Here is a 16,156-nt window from a genome sequence, read left to right as displayed (position 1 = left end):
AAAAATAAAACATCCAAGAAATCGATACAAGACACGAAATCAGGGCACACTGAAGCGTGCCAACATGTTGGAACATCGTATCCTTCATCTTGCTTTTTAGCGAAAATGAGACCAACATAGAAATATCCAACAATCTCCCTTAATTCATATAATCTTTGTTGTGAAACTTTCATCGCTCTTCGTCTTATATTTGTTTCAGGTGCAATATCGCCATATTTTTTATTTTTTTATTAACTCTTTTTTTTTTTTTTCTCTGTTGCATGGATTCATTATAGCCATAATGATTTGTTTTTGTTTCTTTTTTTGTTTTATCATCTCCTTCTTTGTCGCATATCATGTTGTTAAACATTTGTTTGTTCGTCCTGGTGAGCTTATCTCAATTGATATGGACAATACATAAAATATGCAAGGTTCGAAGTTCAAATCCCGGCCACCACAAAAAAAACATTTGTTTGTTCAATTTCCTTTATTATTTTGCTTATATTTGGTATACATTTCATATAGGATTAATTAATATGTAGGTCCTTAAACTATTGGAGAATTTTTAAATAGGTTTTAAACTAAAAATATTATAATTAAGTCCATGAACTAGCTTATATATAATTTTCTAATTAATTTATGCTTGTAAACGATTGTTACAATATAGATTTTAGAACTCTCATGTCGAGTTTAATATGGGGTAAGTAAATGGGGTCGTTCACGAGTTAGCTCATACAATCCCATTAATTCCTAGCTTCCATATTACAGATGATGCTCCTTTATATTTTTAGCACATTTTAACTAATGAAATACAATGAATTTCTTCTTTCAAATATTATATATATATTTGTTGAAGTTAAGATATAGGTGGAATAATTTTATGCTTAAAACTAGAACCGTGAACTTCATAGTCAGCCATGTCTATAGATAAGGGAATCATTGTGATGATGTTTTAGCAAACAGAAGAAACGAAGGTTTTTCTATCAAAAAATAAAAGTAACGAAGGTTTATAATATTTCGTTATGAGGGTGGTGTTTTGTGTTCATATTATTTTGTAATTTTATATTTCTTTCCCTTATGTTTTGTTTATGTCTGCTACGATATTTTTCTATCTATTTTAATAATGTATTTTAGCATATCTAAAAATAATTATTAAGCAATGTAAAGCAGTCAAATAAAACACTTTACGTTTGCTATTCCTAGCTTCATGATGATATTTACTTCAATAGACACAATATCCTCAAATATAAATCTTAAATTGTTGGGAAATGTCAACTAAGAGGAGACATATATATATATATAGATCACTACAACAATTATGATGTAATACAACGCCACTGTTATATGACTTCAAAAAATCTGTTTCCTAACATGACAAAGACAACGAAATTTTAATTGGTAGTGTTAGTTTTTTTTTTTGACACAATTGGTAGACTTAGTTGTTTTCAATATTATAAGAATAACGTTTAAATAACAGTTTTATTTCACTGAAAAAAAATGTTTTTTTAACACTATTTAATTAGTTTAACTTTTCAATTTTTATTTTTGCTTTATAGATTTATAAAACTTTATTTTTCATTTCAGATATCTCTCTCATCAAATCATTTTTCTCAGAAGCGCCGCTTTATCCCAATTACGCTTAGTCAAAATCGCTTAATCAAAATCGCTTCATGACATCATTTCATCAGTTTCATTTCAATCACTCTCACATCTTCATCACAATCGCTCTTCTTCACAATCCCTTCATCGAAATTGGTCAGATCAAATTCTTCATTGCAATCTCATTCTGTTCCAATCGCTGAGTTAGAATTTGAATTTTTGAGTTAATTCTTCTGATTTTATGAGGTATTTTGATGTTTAAGTTAAGTTGATGATATAATAAATCTGATTCATTTGTTCAAAAAAAAATATCTGATTCATAACTTGATATTTCTAGGTTTATTTGATTTGATGCAATTGATATTTCTTATCTGATTTTAAATTGATGTTCCCCAAGCATGCTCCATGCGCCCTAGGCATTCTGTCATGCACCCGGGGCATGAGTTTTACACCTCTGCGCCCCAGCCATGTGACCTAGGCATGCTAGGAGCGGGTCAGAACTGCTTTTGCCATTTTTTTGGTGGAAACAATCTAGTTTATCAGCCCAAACCCAGGTGGAAACTTTCCTATAAATATCAAACCTCTCATTCATTATTTCTCATTTAGAGTGAAGCAGTTCAAGAGGAAGGCAAATAATATGAGCTTTAAGGAGGAGTCTCTCCTCACTTTAAGTCCCTTTAGTATATTTTATTTCTTTTGTAATTTGTCTTTAGTTACCATGAGTAACTAAACCCTATTAGGATAGGGTTCTAAGATGAACCTCTATTTTATTTGTTGGATTATTTCATTTAAGTTCTTTATTCAATTATTTTATGAATCCTATTTCATTTTATTATTGTGTAAAATTTGTTTCTTCTAAAGCAAACTGTCCCTGAGATAACGGTACTTAGGGTAGTGACATACCTAATATTGGTGAAAACCTACTCTAATCAGGAAGTAACTAATATAACAAAACACATTAATTAGGCAAATAGTAGTAACTTTAGGGAATTAAATCATCATAGTGACTTTGCTCTTCTTCCATCCTTGGTAAGGTAGACGAGAAAGGGAAGTCAGTTTTTAGAACTATCGAGAGTGAGAGTATGTTGATGTACTTCTAAGATTCATTGATCAGGGAACCTTTATGACCATTGGAAATGTATGAACGCTAATTCAAGTTTTATGTTTCAATTACCTCTAAGAGAGTAAGACCTCATTATAATATTCCTTACGAAGGTGTACAAATCATATAGAATTGTCAACCCTATATTGTAGCGCGCGTATAACCTTAGTGTGACCATTAGGTGCAACTCAACAGCTGGAGGGGAATAAAACCATGACCTCTTAGAGACTAAGGTCCCACACATACAAATCCGTGTGATTAATATGCGTAACTTTTAAGCTGGTAGAAAAATAAAATCCCACTAATTACTCATCACTTTTATGGGAGACATTTAACCAAACCCTAAATAATGCTTAACAATTAATTTTTTTTTTTTGGGTTAGACTTAACAATTAATTAATTCCAACAAATTAATAGAGGGGATTTGAAGAATCTTAACCGCCGCTAAGATTCTGCAATCAAAACAGGTTGTTTCTAAACTCTTGCTCTGCTACAAACAAACTAAATTGCAAAACCCTCCTTTATCTTTTACTTTATTGTTTTTAATTTATTTTTTTATTGCTGCTTAGTTGGAACGACTATCCTTGCAGATACGATACTCTACTTACTACTTTATTACTCGGTAAACGATTTAGTACACTTGCTTAAATCCGACCATCATACTCCCATGAGCATGGAGTCACATCCTAGGACACGAATAAAGAGGATCTTACCTCCTCGTATAACAATAAGTATTAATTTCAATTTTATATATAAAGAAAATATATCAAACCTTAGACACCCCGTTTAGTTTTGATCATTCTTAAATTCACTGAAATTCTATATTACATTTTGTAAAAGTATTTTGGTAGTAGGTTCGCAACTAAAATACGATAATTTAAAGAAAGTTATATTGAGATTAGACTTGGATAACTCCTTATCCAATGGTTTCTCTTAATCGATAGTATATTTTCTTTACTTCATATATAACTCCATACATTCCTCGACGACGACACTGAATCCATTGCTTCAGGAAGAGAGAAAATGAGAATCCAATGTGAATATAAATATAAATTTGTCAAAAAATTATCACAAATGGTTAATATCATAATTTTTAGGAGTGAATCAACAATTTTAAAAGCAAAAAGAGCAAAATCCAATATCATTTCTCTTGTTTTTAGGCCCAACAAATGAAATTGTGAAGAAAACAGTGCCCACGTGATAAGGGTATTCTCTACTTAGCTTCAGTCACTACTTAGTGGTTGGCTGAGTTAGGTGGGACTTGTGAGGGCTCCCCTATTCTGTTCGTTCCATGTCCATCATGTTGTTGAATTGTTGAACAATTTGATTTTATTTTACTATTTGATTGGAACATTTTAACTTCCCATGTTACCACAGCAGGAAGATGATTATAAAGTTAAAAAAAAGAGTCATAAGAATACTCAATGATGATGATGCCACAATGACAGCAAAGGTGAGTGCAATTTGCAATTAGTAAATAAAATTTTTGATCTGAGTTCTTGAGTCATTGTCATCATAATCTCTTGAAGCTGAGACCTTGAGAGGCAGTATACTCTCAAATCTCAAGTAAATTACTATCAGGCTAATTCAAGTGGATTTCTCGTAACTATTTTTTAAATTTCAATAAATTAAATATTATAGGGACATGACATCACACCTTTACTTAATTTGGAATTAATTTACCAATTTGGAAATAAATGGGACCTTGTGATTGTCATTCCAACTACATTAGGTATGAGCAAAGAAAGATAAAGTCACCAATAGCAAACACGTCCTGTTCATTTAACAGTTTGATCCAATTGAAAAATGTGATCTTATGATTTGTTCCCTCTCACCACTTGGTCATTCTTCCTATATAAGTTAAGTACCTTACATTCTTTGCTCTATAAGTCCAACCATTCCCTCATTCTTTATTGTAAAAAACATCTTTTCCTCCCTTTTATTTTTATTTTTGTATATCATCTTCTTTAGATTATGTCATTCTTTATTGGATTTAGATTCTCTCGAGCATTTCACCGTGCGCACCGACTGTATAATCGTTGGATCAAAGTTTCTCTCTCTTCGAAAACACATCCAATGGTCTAAAAACAGTTGCAATGTGTGCATCGTTGTATATAGAGGATTCGAATCATGTTGAAATCGAAGCTAATATGTCGGTATAAAAGTGTGAAAGCTTATCGGGGCATGTCATGAATGTAACTAAACTTGTGTTTTGACTTTCGGTGAACCGTAATGTCATCATAACCTAAAGAGGTGGGTGGATGCGAAGTACGAAATCAATAGTCGCATTTTAAAACACACTAGTAAATGTGTATTTTTTATGTCATATATTTCTATTTATTATTTAACCATGTCTATTTTAGATTTGAGATAACATTTAATATCATAATTGATTAGTTGCATAAAAAAAAATGTTACAATAACCATTTGATGTTGTCCTAGCTAGACAAAATTGAGACAATAGAAGTTGAAATGAAAAAGTTTGAATTCCCCTCCGCTTTTTGATGTTGGCTTGTCTCAATCAAATCAAAGTTCTTGAAATTTGAGTTCTTTAGTCTGATTGAGTCGTGCCAATATCATATTAAGCGATAAAAGTCTTTAATCTCCAAATAATATTCTCTCTCATTCTCTTTCATTTCATTGCATAGTTGAGTATCTTATTGCTTTTGTTGTTTTGATATGTAAAATCTAGTACAACTTGGATAGAAAGATAGAGATAGTAAAACAAAGACAAAGCAAAGCTACAATTTAGCATTGTGCTATCATATGTTTTTCTCCAAGTACCAACAGGTTTAAGGAAGTACAAACCAATTGCAATAGATCAAGACTTGTCCCATAAGAATGAACCTCAAGACATGTCAATACTAAGGGAAGAGAAGGAAATAAAAGGTATATGTGCACTGTTCCATTAGTCAACTATCTTTAAACATTTTATTGCTTTTATGGAAACACAATGCCTTGTTCTACCGTGACAAATCAGAGATTAGCCTTCTTGAAGCTGCAAGGGCAGAGGGAGTTAAGAGTCTAGTTTGCATTTGGAACAAAGTATTGGCTCTGTTTCAGGGGTGAGCTAACATTTCCCTTTCATCTTAGCACTTGTAAGCCACAATCATGGTGTACACTCATTCACCAAGACTGTGTTTAGATAAAGGAATGTTTTGAGGTAGAGGATTTAAACCCTGTCATCTAAATTTAATTGTTTGGATGATAATTTGGAGAACTTTCAAAATGATGATGGAAAATTTTGAAGTATTTTTTCTTAGAGAACTTCAAATGACACTTAAAAGCTAGGAATTCTAAATATTTTTTTCTTAAATTTTTTTCAAATTTTACATTTTGGTACTCATATTTGTCAAAATATTCAATTTGACCGCAATATATTTTAAAAAAGTTGCACATTGACCCCTATTGTTTAAAAATTACAAACTGACCCCTCAAACTTTATCAAAATTACATATTGGCTCCTTAATATTTCTAAAATTTGCAAATTGACCATTATTTTACAATTTTTTAAGTTGCCCAAAAAAAAATAACAATAAGATTATTAGGGAAATGTTAAAGAGTACCCTTAGGACATTGGTTAAGAGGATAAAAATAGAAATATTGCATTGGAAAATAGTATCCAAACAAAAACATTTAAAAAAGAAGGCAATTGAATAATTTGAGTTGCTTAAAATTCTAATTTCTCTAATATTTTTAATTACATCCTCCAAATACAAACACACTCTAAACAAACACACTCTTAGAGTGTGTTTAGATGATAAAATGGTCTGAGGTCACTTAAATTTTTGGGGGAATTTAAATTATTTTCGGTAAAGTTCATTGTTTGGAAGATAATTTGAAATTTTTTTAAATTGATGGAAATTTATAAAGTAAATTTAGGAAATTTCTAATTAAACTTAAAAGTAAAGAATTTCAAATTTCTTCCTTATAACTTTTTAAAATGAATTAACACAAATTCTTTTGTTCAAATTGTCCCCAGTTAACTTTTAAAAAATGTAAATTGACACCTCAAAATTCTCCTCCTTATAAAGACCCTAAGGTTTTTGATGGCGAGTGAAAACCTTTAGTTTTTTGTAGTCGACTCTTTTGTTCTTAGGAAAACGAGGCTCTGATAATCCGAAGTTCGACTATGAGGTAAGTATAAACTTACCAATAATTATTCCACCTAAAAAAAGGGAGTCAACCCCCTATCAAACATTTCAAAAATTATGATAAATCTACTTAGTAAAATAGAGATAAACAAGCGACATGACTATTTGAAAAAAATATATCAAGATGAACAAAATCTCCAAATTAGGTACCAACTCCGCATTTATGACCCTTTTGAATGACAAAACAACTCAAGTGATTGTATTCACAATGAAATTTACGTATAACCTGTCATTTGAAGAATTTCAATCTTAAACAAATCATGGATGATACAAGTGGAAAGTGAAATAATGTATCTACTCCACTCGATAATCAACAATATATTTTTTTACCGACTACAAAATACTCTTAAAAATTGATCAATATTTTGTATTCACTAAGAAAATATCTCTTTTACATAATACTAAAATGTTAGATTATTCTCTTTTCTTGACAAAAAAATAAAAAATAAAAGATATTAAACTTTATATTAAAAAATTGAATTAATCATTTTTAGCTGAAAAAATTGAATTAATAATTGATCGGGTAAAGGATAAAAAAAAATTGGAATTGGAAGAAGAAATCTAAATCCTTTGCAACCACAGAACAGTGGTATTCGTTGATCGGCGTGCGCAGAAGAGTGATGGGTTTGACGAATTTCATAATTACGGTTGCCGGTGTTAGCGCTGTGGTTCTTCTTCTAAGGAGTGATGTGAAGCAATCTGCGTCCATTTTCAAACGCAACGTCAAACAAATTCGTCATTGGCTTGAAGAAGAAACCGCTAATTCTTCAAAGTAAGAATCCCTTTTCTAGAAATTTCACTTTTCATTTTTTGAAGTTGTTAGGCTATGGTTTTGGATTTGATAAATATTAATTTAGAAGTTAGATACCATGGAAAATTAAGAAATATTAATGTTAGCACTCCAACGCTCAAGTCGGTGTATGAAATGACGTTGAATTTGTAAAAATGTGTGGGAAATGAATCATATCTCGAGGGTGACACTGAGACACCCTTATATAGAGAAAGGAGGCGCTAACGGATCCCATGAAATTTAAGGTGACCCGGTTCCAAACCTGGATTGGGCCTTGGCCAAATCCAGAACATTTACTTTAAACACGCAATCTAAATTTGTGTATCCAAAATGTTTGCAATTCAATTCTGAAGAGTTGTCATAGACACGAATACCAGACGCGATACGAATATGTTGACAGTAGTAATAATTTGGGAAAATGTAAATAATTGAATGGAATGAAATGTGTCAGTGTTGTGACATTGGACAGTAGACACATCTTCAATTTGTAGTGATGTGGTACATATCTTAAGCAATTTTTCACCACATACTTGCTCATTTTACAAACTTGTTGTATTGCCAAAAACTTTGTTTTTCATGTGTGATTAGGGTTTAAACCAGTGTAATGGGAACAAGAGAATTTGTATTACTGGAATGATTTTTGTTGTTGATGTTGAGATGAAGACATCTACCTCCTTTTTGTCTGTTTCCTTGAGAGGATAATGAAAACAATGCAAGTGAAATACTGTACTTCTCTTTAGATTTATAGTGTAGCCATGTAAGGGATGTAGAGAATCTTGTGATTGGTATGCTGCTAATGTTTGGACAAAGTATGCATATACTTTTGTTTAGGGGATCCTTTATGTGGTTGGCTGAACAAATAACTGGACAAATAAATAAGTTTAACCATTTGAGCTAAATTTAGATAATTTCATGTTTCTATTGATCATCTACATAATTTGTTACAACTATTACTTTAACAATAAATCATGATGTATTTTATACCAAGAAATAGATGAAAGATATGTAGCAACAGTTCTTTATATTGATGGCGTCTCTAGTGTCCGACACCAACACGATACTGGCACATGTAGTTACATTTTATCACTTATATTTTTAATTATTTTCATTATCCACATGTCAGTGTCGTGTCCGGTGTCTGAGTCAGAGTACAAAGTAATGAGATTTGCTCTTAAAAGTTACAAGTTCCAGTAAAACTTAACAGTCTTTCTTTATAGTGCTTCTTTGCTTTTCAATATTTTTGTGGAATGGTCTTCCATTTTATTTATTCAAATGTACTACAAAGGTAAAAAGAAAGTGCTTTTGTGTCTCTTAACAGTGTTATTTAGCTGGAGACTGCAGTTGTTGGTAGTTCTTTTAACTTTTTAATGCTGTTTTTAAATAGTCTCCTCTATTATTTATTGCCATTTACTATGGTTTAGGGGATTTATTTCTTCGGTTTAAATAAGGTGCTTCATCATTAACTGATGGAGATTTAGCAATGAGTCTTAATTTTGTACGAGAATGTGTGTGATCAATTAGACTCAAAAGGATTTTCTACTCTTTTTCCATGCGATGTTTTAACACATTGAGTTTAACCCAAGGGAAGACCATTCCACTGCTTGTTTGACAAAATTTTGTACGAGAATGTGCAAGATCAATAGATCATGCAACCTTTTCTTCTGGATTGGATTTGGAAGGGAAACAAAACATCTACAACTGTACTTTCAAAACATTAAATAAACATGCTGAGTACTTCACTCAGAGCTGTTGAATTGGTTATTAGCTTGTTAGTAGGATAGACCAAAAAGGATAGACCGTTCCACTTGCTTGTTTCGCAAACTTGTTTTATTGCCTAAAATCTGATTTGTGTGTGTGAATGTGTGATTAGAGCCTTACACTAGTTTAATAGGAACTATAAAATTTGTATTGCTGGAATGATTTCTGTAGCTAATGTTAAGCTGAAGATTTTCACCTTTTTTTTTTTTTTCTTTTTCCTTGAGAGGTTGATGAAAACAATGAAAGTGGAATATTCTACTCTCGCTTTCGATTTATAGTGTAACCGTAGGGGATGCAGGGTGTCGTAATCATGTGATTGGTGTGCTGCTATTATTGTTTTGGACAATGTGTGCATAAACTTGTTTTACGGATCCTTCCTGAACAGATAACTGGAGGAATGCATTTAAGTTTAATCATTTGAACTAAATTTAGATTATTTCATGTTTCTACTGATCAGCAACATACTTTGTTTCAATTACTACTTTAACAATAAATCATGCTAAGTTATAGCAAGAAGTGGATGAAAGCTATGTAGCAATAACCCTCATATTGATGGTGTCTTTGGTTTCCAACACGGACACGATACTGATACATATATTTACATTTTATCACTTCTATTTTCTCTACTTGTTTTTCGCTGTCTACGTGTCACTGTTGTGCCCAGTGTCAGTATCAAAGTATGAAAGTTATGAAAATTGCTCTTACAAGTTACAGTGAAACTTGACACAGTCTTTCTTGATAGTTCTTTTGCTTTTCAATATTTTTGTGGAACGGTCCACAGGGATAAAAAGAAAGCGCTTTTGTGTCTCTTACAGTGTTAGTTAGCTGCAGACTGCAGTTGTTGGTGGTTCTTTTAGCTTTTTAATACTGTTGTGAAATAGTTTCGCCTTTTATTTATTGTCATAAGGTCTAGGGGATTGTTTTTCTTCAAATTTTACTAAGGTGCTTCATCATTAACTGAAGAGATTTAGCAATGAGTCTGAAAATCTTGTAAGAAAATGTGCCAGGTCATGCAACCTTTTCCTATGGATTGGATTTGAAGGAAACAAAACAACTACGACTATAACTGCTCGTTCAAAACATTGAATAAACATGCTTAATTAGTTCACACAGGAAAAGAAGAATTTTTTTTTCAGAGTTGTTGGATTGTTTGTAGGATTAGACTCAGAAAAGGATTTTCTACTTTATTTCATTTGATGTTTTAATTCAATGAGTTAACACTAGGAAAAGATCGTAAGCTATAAATCTCAGATAATAATTTGATGAATTTGGATTGCTTATTTTGTTATGCGAAATTATTTGTGCAATCTTATAGAGAAAACTGTTTTTTGTTTTCTTTTTGGTAGATTCAACAATACATAGATTTAATATGTTTTGTATTGTCTATTTCAGGAAAATTGAAAAGACTGCAAAGGAACTGGAATCAAAGGTTCCTCCAAAAGACCCTCCTAAGGACGACAAACACTAATGTTTATGTTGCTGATAGAGTGATGGGGTGGTTATGATGGATAGATGTTTTCTTTTTCTTTTATACTAAGAAGAATTCTAGATCAATGTCTATTAATATAAGAGGGATGTATTGGATTAGGATTCTATAGGATTTTAAAAGACTTTTTAATTATGAAAAAGTCTTATGGTATTCAATCAAGACTTTTTGCAATTTAAAAAAAGTTTTGTGGTATTCAATCAAGACTCTTTGTCATTTTAAAAAAGTCTTGAGGTATTCAATCAAGACTTTTCATCACTTAAAAAAAGTCTTGTGGTATTCAAAATCATTCAAATTTCGAATGATTGTTTAATAAATTGGATTTTGATGGATTTTGTGGGATTTTGTAGTGTAATTTTAAGAAGAAAAAGTCTTTCATAAAAAATGAGATTTCTTGAGATTGTTTTTCTTTTAAAAGTTATTATCTCTTTCTTCTCCTTTCTCTCTCTCTCCCTCCCCTCCCTGTTCTCTCCCTTCTCTCTTCTCTCTCTCTCTCTCTCTCTCTCTCTCTCTCTCTCTCTCTCTCTCTCTCTCTCTCTCTCTCTCTCTCTCTCATCCCCCCTCTCTCCCTCTCTCTATCTCATAAAAAAATAAAAAATTGTATTGAGAATATTATTATACAGAGTATGTCGTAATCAATGTTCCGCAAATTGAGTGTTAACTTTCTGAGAACCGAGTTTATGTTTTTAGGTACAAAAATCGTGTTAACTCTGAGGTAAACTCGGTTTCTGGTATAATCGGAAGGTTTAACGAGTTTGACTAAGTTAACACTCGGTAAACTTGTGTAAACTCGACCGATCTGTAATCGCTGACACAATTTTTTTTTGAAAGATTTGTAACAAATAAAAAATTTTGTGGGAATAACATTTTTAACAAATAAAAAATATGTATTGAGAATAATGTGTTAGAGTGTTTTTTAATCCCGTAAAATCTTATAAAATCCATAAAATTCTTAAAATTTGAAAATCAATAGTAAAAGAATTTTTTATTTATTTTATTTTTCTTTATTCAAACGCTAGAATTTATTTGTTCATTATTTTTATTATTCACGCTTGAAAGTTTGTTGTTTTTCCCCTAAAATTCATTGAATCCTTTGAAATTTTAAAATCACATAAAATCCTTTGATATCCTTAAAAGTCAGTGTGATAAATCCTTTAAAATCTTGAGTGTATAAAGTCTTTTACATAAAAAGTCTTTTAAAATCTCATAGAATCAATACAATCTCACACAGTCTTTTAAAATCTTAAAGAATTTTTTATTAAAATTGTCTTTTAAAATCCTAATCCAATACACCCCCCTAAATCATCGAAAAAGCATTGTTAGTGAATAATTTTATCAACAATATGAAATTATGGTTTTTCCACAGTCCTAGGTTTTAGCATAGCTGCAATATTTTACGGCTGGGAGTGAGAGCCTTCTAACTGTAACCTTGAGTATGTTAACTTTTGGAGTGCAAATTTTGTGTCATTACTCTATAGCTGATAATATTTGCCATTAAAGGCATATTATAGTGTCTTTCAGGAAGATCATTTGCTCATGTATATCTAAATAATTGGGCTTATTTTGGGTTTGGTTCTGTGGGTTTGGTGACAGTTACATCTGAAATCTAGAAAATTGCTCTTCTCCCAACAAAAGTTCTCACTCCCATACAAACCGAACAAAATACCCCCCACATATGTGAACTCATGTTCGGTAAGTTGTAGTCTAACTTACATGAGTTAACTCACGCTAGGATTATAACCTATGTGAGTTAACTCACGTGAGATGTACCAATGTGGCGAACGTGACTTAAGTCGCGTTGGGTTTAACACTTGCATGGTTTAGGTCACGTGAGAGTATTTTCGAAAGTTCAATTGGGAGTGAGCAAATCTTGATGGGAGAAGAGCAATTTTCTAAAATCTATGCGTTGCTTTTTTGGCCCACAAAAAATGCGGAAACCGTTCAAAAGATAACTCTGAAACAACATTTTTGTGTTTTTAAAGGGTTCAGGAGATAACTCTTGAAAGTCTTTTTTTCAAAATCAAGAGCAAAGCAAAATGCTACAAACACTCTCTAACGCTCACTCTTCTATTGGGTGAAACCTCAAGAGCAAATAGGGGGGCCAAAAGAGCAATCATTCGGAAATCTTTGTATTTGAACTTGGCCGGTTTGATGGTTTTGATGCTCTAAATCTAATTGAACATTAAATTACATTTTTTTTAAACCTAATCAAAGAATATTTGAATTACTTTTTCACTCGACATGCTTTTGAAAGTTTATTTTCATACGGTATAATATGCTCGAAAGTGCAATTTTAGACTTACTTCTGAAGACAAGTACAAAAATAGTCCAATGAAGACAAGACCAGCTTTTACAAATGAATCTATGTTTGAATTAATTTCACTTATTGAGCATACTTCTGTGGAAGAAGCATTGCTAGATAATGGATGGATTGTAGCTACGCAAGAAGACCTGAATCAGTTCCAAAGAAATGATGTTTGGGACTTAGTTGTTAAACCGCCACAGAAGAACATTATTAGAATAAAATGAGTGTTCAAAAACAAGCTTAACGAGCAAGGTTGAGTGATAAGAAACAAATCTCGACTTGTAGCTCAAGACTATAATGAGCAGGAAGATATTGATTACACTGAAACTTTTGCACTTATTGCTAAATTAGAAGCAATTAGATTATTTATGTCATATGTTGTTAATCATGGTATCACTTTATATCAAATGGATGTTAAGCGTGCATTTCTACATGGTGTCATTTTTTAAGAAGTATATGTCAAACAACCATCTGAGTTTGAATTTTTAAAATACCAATAGTATGTTTACAAACTTAAGAAGTCATTATATGGTCTAAAACAAGCTCCTAGAGCTTGACATGATAGACTAAGTAACTTTCTTCTAGAAAATGATTTCAAAGGAGGATAAGTTGACACTACTCTTTTCAGAAAGACTCTGAAGAAAGACATCTTAGTTGGCCAGATATATTGATGATATCATTTTTTGTTCTACTAATAGTACTCTTTGCAAAGAATTTTCTAAGATAATGCACTCAGACCTTGCAATCAGACTATGACTCACTCAGCTCTGATCAGGTTGAACGCTTAGTAAAAGTTTAAAAAGAAAACATAATTCAACACCCCCCTGTGTTTTTCAATTAAGATTGGGGAGATTTATTGTGCTCTTGTTACTTCTTTCAGCAACATCGTTGAAGATGACGATTCTATTATGTGTTCGTTATTCAGAAAGACGAGAAATTGCAGTATCTTGAACCAAACATGAAGATCCGCGACTCTGTTTTCAATGCCTCTGAAGCGTTCAAAAAATTCATCATTAACATACTTCCGGTGAGATTGTGTAGCTCTATTTATGGCGCCACCGCCGTGAGGTCTTTCGCCTCTTGGTTCTTCGTCAGAAAACATATTGAACCAATTGTTTCCGTCGTCAACAATCAGGTCCAGTCTTTTCAGTTACATGATGAATTTGTTGTTAATTTTGATCTTGGTGGATGTTCTTCGTTTTCGTTGTTCTCCGTTTAGGATCTTCTACGTCACGCTTCTTTCCGGTTATGGTGGATACCATGGGACAGAGGAAGGAAAACGCTTAATCTCAGTGTAACACATACTTTCGAGGCAGTTTTCGCAATTTCTGTTTGCATAACACTTGCAAGCACTTATCAAGAACCTTGTTCAATAATGATTCCAATTCAGATTAATCATTCTTTCTTCTTTTAGACTTACTTCAGTTTGAGAGATTATGGGAAGAAGACAAGTGTTTGTCGCATCGCGTTTTCGCTGGTCATGAACGTGATTGGAATGGTTTGCAAAATCACGATTTGCAAAATCACTTTGTTTATGTTTTTTCTTGTAAAAAGCGCGTTTTACATAAGCTGTTATTTGTTCATAAGCACTTTGCAGCATATGAAGAGTAAGCCACGAAGAATTCAACGTTTTGCACAATCATATTTGTTATTGTGCGCGTTTTGGAGAAGTGATTGCGAGTCGGGTTTTTGAAAAGCTTATTTGAAAAAGCTCTTATTGGAAAAGTGCGTTCTAGAAAAATTATGTTTTGAATAAACTGTTTTTGGAAAAGCACAATATGCAGAATTAAAGTTTTAAGCTCAGATTCTCAAGATTTCTCACTGATGGGTTTGGGTTTGGGCCATTTCTAGTTGGACCTAGTGGCATAATTGTTTTCCTATCGGTTCTTTTTTGTTTTTGCTAGTGTACATCCATTTTACATAGTTTCTACACTATAGTTAATCATTGTATTTTCTTTGTATATCAAATTCAAATTGATGAGTTTCCCCATTTTGAGTTTGAGGAGGACTATTAGAGTATAGTGAATAAACCATAGGTAGTTAATATATAAACTATGGTTAGTTGTATGTTAGATAGTTAGGAGTTAGTTAGACAGTTAGACTAACTAACCCACTATAAATAACTCTCACCATTGTACTCTCTTACTAATCTTTTATTAATCTATTCATTCAACTATGAGTCTCTATAGATATCTCCCACATGAATACTATTATGCTCTCTTTCTTGCTATTCACTATAACATTTATCCTTGAGATTCCATAATTTCTAACACTCCTCAAATTTTATTTTAAATATGAAAATTTGATGGACCAGTCTTCCCCAAAGTGAGTAAATATTACCTGCCACCCCAAATATTTTTTTTTCTCTAACCGACATCCCAAATATATTATTGAAACCAAATTAAAAAAGCCAAATTAAAAACTTTAAAAGCTAATATTATTTGTTTCTCTATCGACATATCTATATGAAAAGAACAGTTAACTAACAAATTAATGCATGACGAGATTGATAGCAATTTGCTTGTAAAAGTTATATAAAATACCTTTGTAACTCTTTCAGTTGTCACTCTTATAATCAATGGATAACTTGATTACTAACATTGTTCCAAAGAAAGAAACAAATGGAGAAGGACCACACTGATCTTTCATATTTTGATTGCGACATAATGGAAGACAAATTACAATGGTATATGATACAATGAGTATAAATTAATTTATGTTTAAAGTTAAACATAGAATCAATTTTATTTTTTATTTTTTTTTAAGTTAGACCTAGCAATTTGTCATAGTTGAAATATTCATTTGTCTTATTATTATTTATCATTTTAAAATATCAATGAAACTCTACTACATATTTTTCTCTAATATAATTCTATGGTGTATATCTCAATTCATTTAATTATATTTTTATTATAAAACTTCTTAGAACATTTTTTTTTTGAAACAAACTATTCTTAGAAGATTATTATGAAAATAAATAATC

At 31.6% G+C, this 16,156-nt stretch overlaps 1 protein-coding gene across 1 annotated transcript; it reads left to right on the top strand.

The window, feature by feature from the left end:
* The first annotated feature begins 7,344 nt into the window (after positions 1–7,344).
* Positions 7,345–11,200, top strand: LOC25497776 (uncharacterized). The gene is made up of 2 exons (XM_024769921.2): positions 7,345–7,606; positions 10,775–11,200. The coding sequence occupies exons 1-2, from the start codon at positions 7,455–7,457 to the stop codon at positions 10,848–10,850; spliced, it is 228 nt and encodes a 75-aa protein (XP_024625689.1). The 5' UTR covers positions 7,345–7,454; the 3' UTR covers positions 10,851–11,200.
* Positions 11,201–16,156: the final 4,956 nt, after the last annotated feature.

The sequence above is a fragment of the Medicago truncatula genome, chromosome 7 (genome assembly GCF_003473485.1).
Source record: "Medicago truncatula cultivar Jemalong A17 chromosome 7, MtrunA17r5.0-ANR, whole genome shotgun sequence".
In the NCBI taxonomy this organism is placed as follows: Eukaryota; Viridiplantae; Streptophyta; class Magnoliopsida; order Fabales; family Fabaceae; genus Medicago; species Medicago truncatula.
The sequence above is the reverse complement of the archived record's forward strand: the minus strand, read 5'-3'. Positions and strand labels throughout refer to the sequence as shown.

Coding starts and splice junctions, on each gene's coding strand:
- LOC25497776 (XM_024769921.2), top strand. CDS start 7,455: ATGGGTTTGACGAATTTCATAATTACGGTTGCCGGTGTTAGCGCTGTG. Junction 7,607..10,774: donor GAAACCGCTAATTCTTCAAA/GTAAGAATCCCT, acceptor TGTCTATTTCAG/GAAAATTGAAAAGACTGCAA.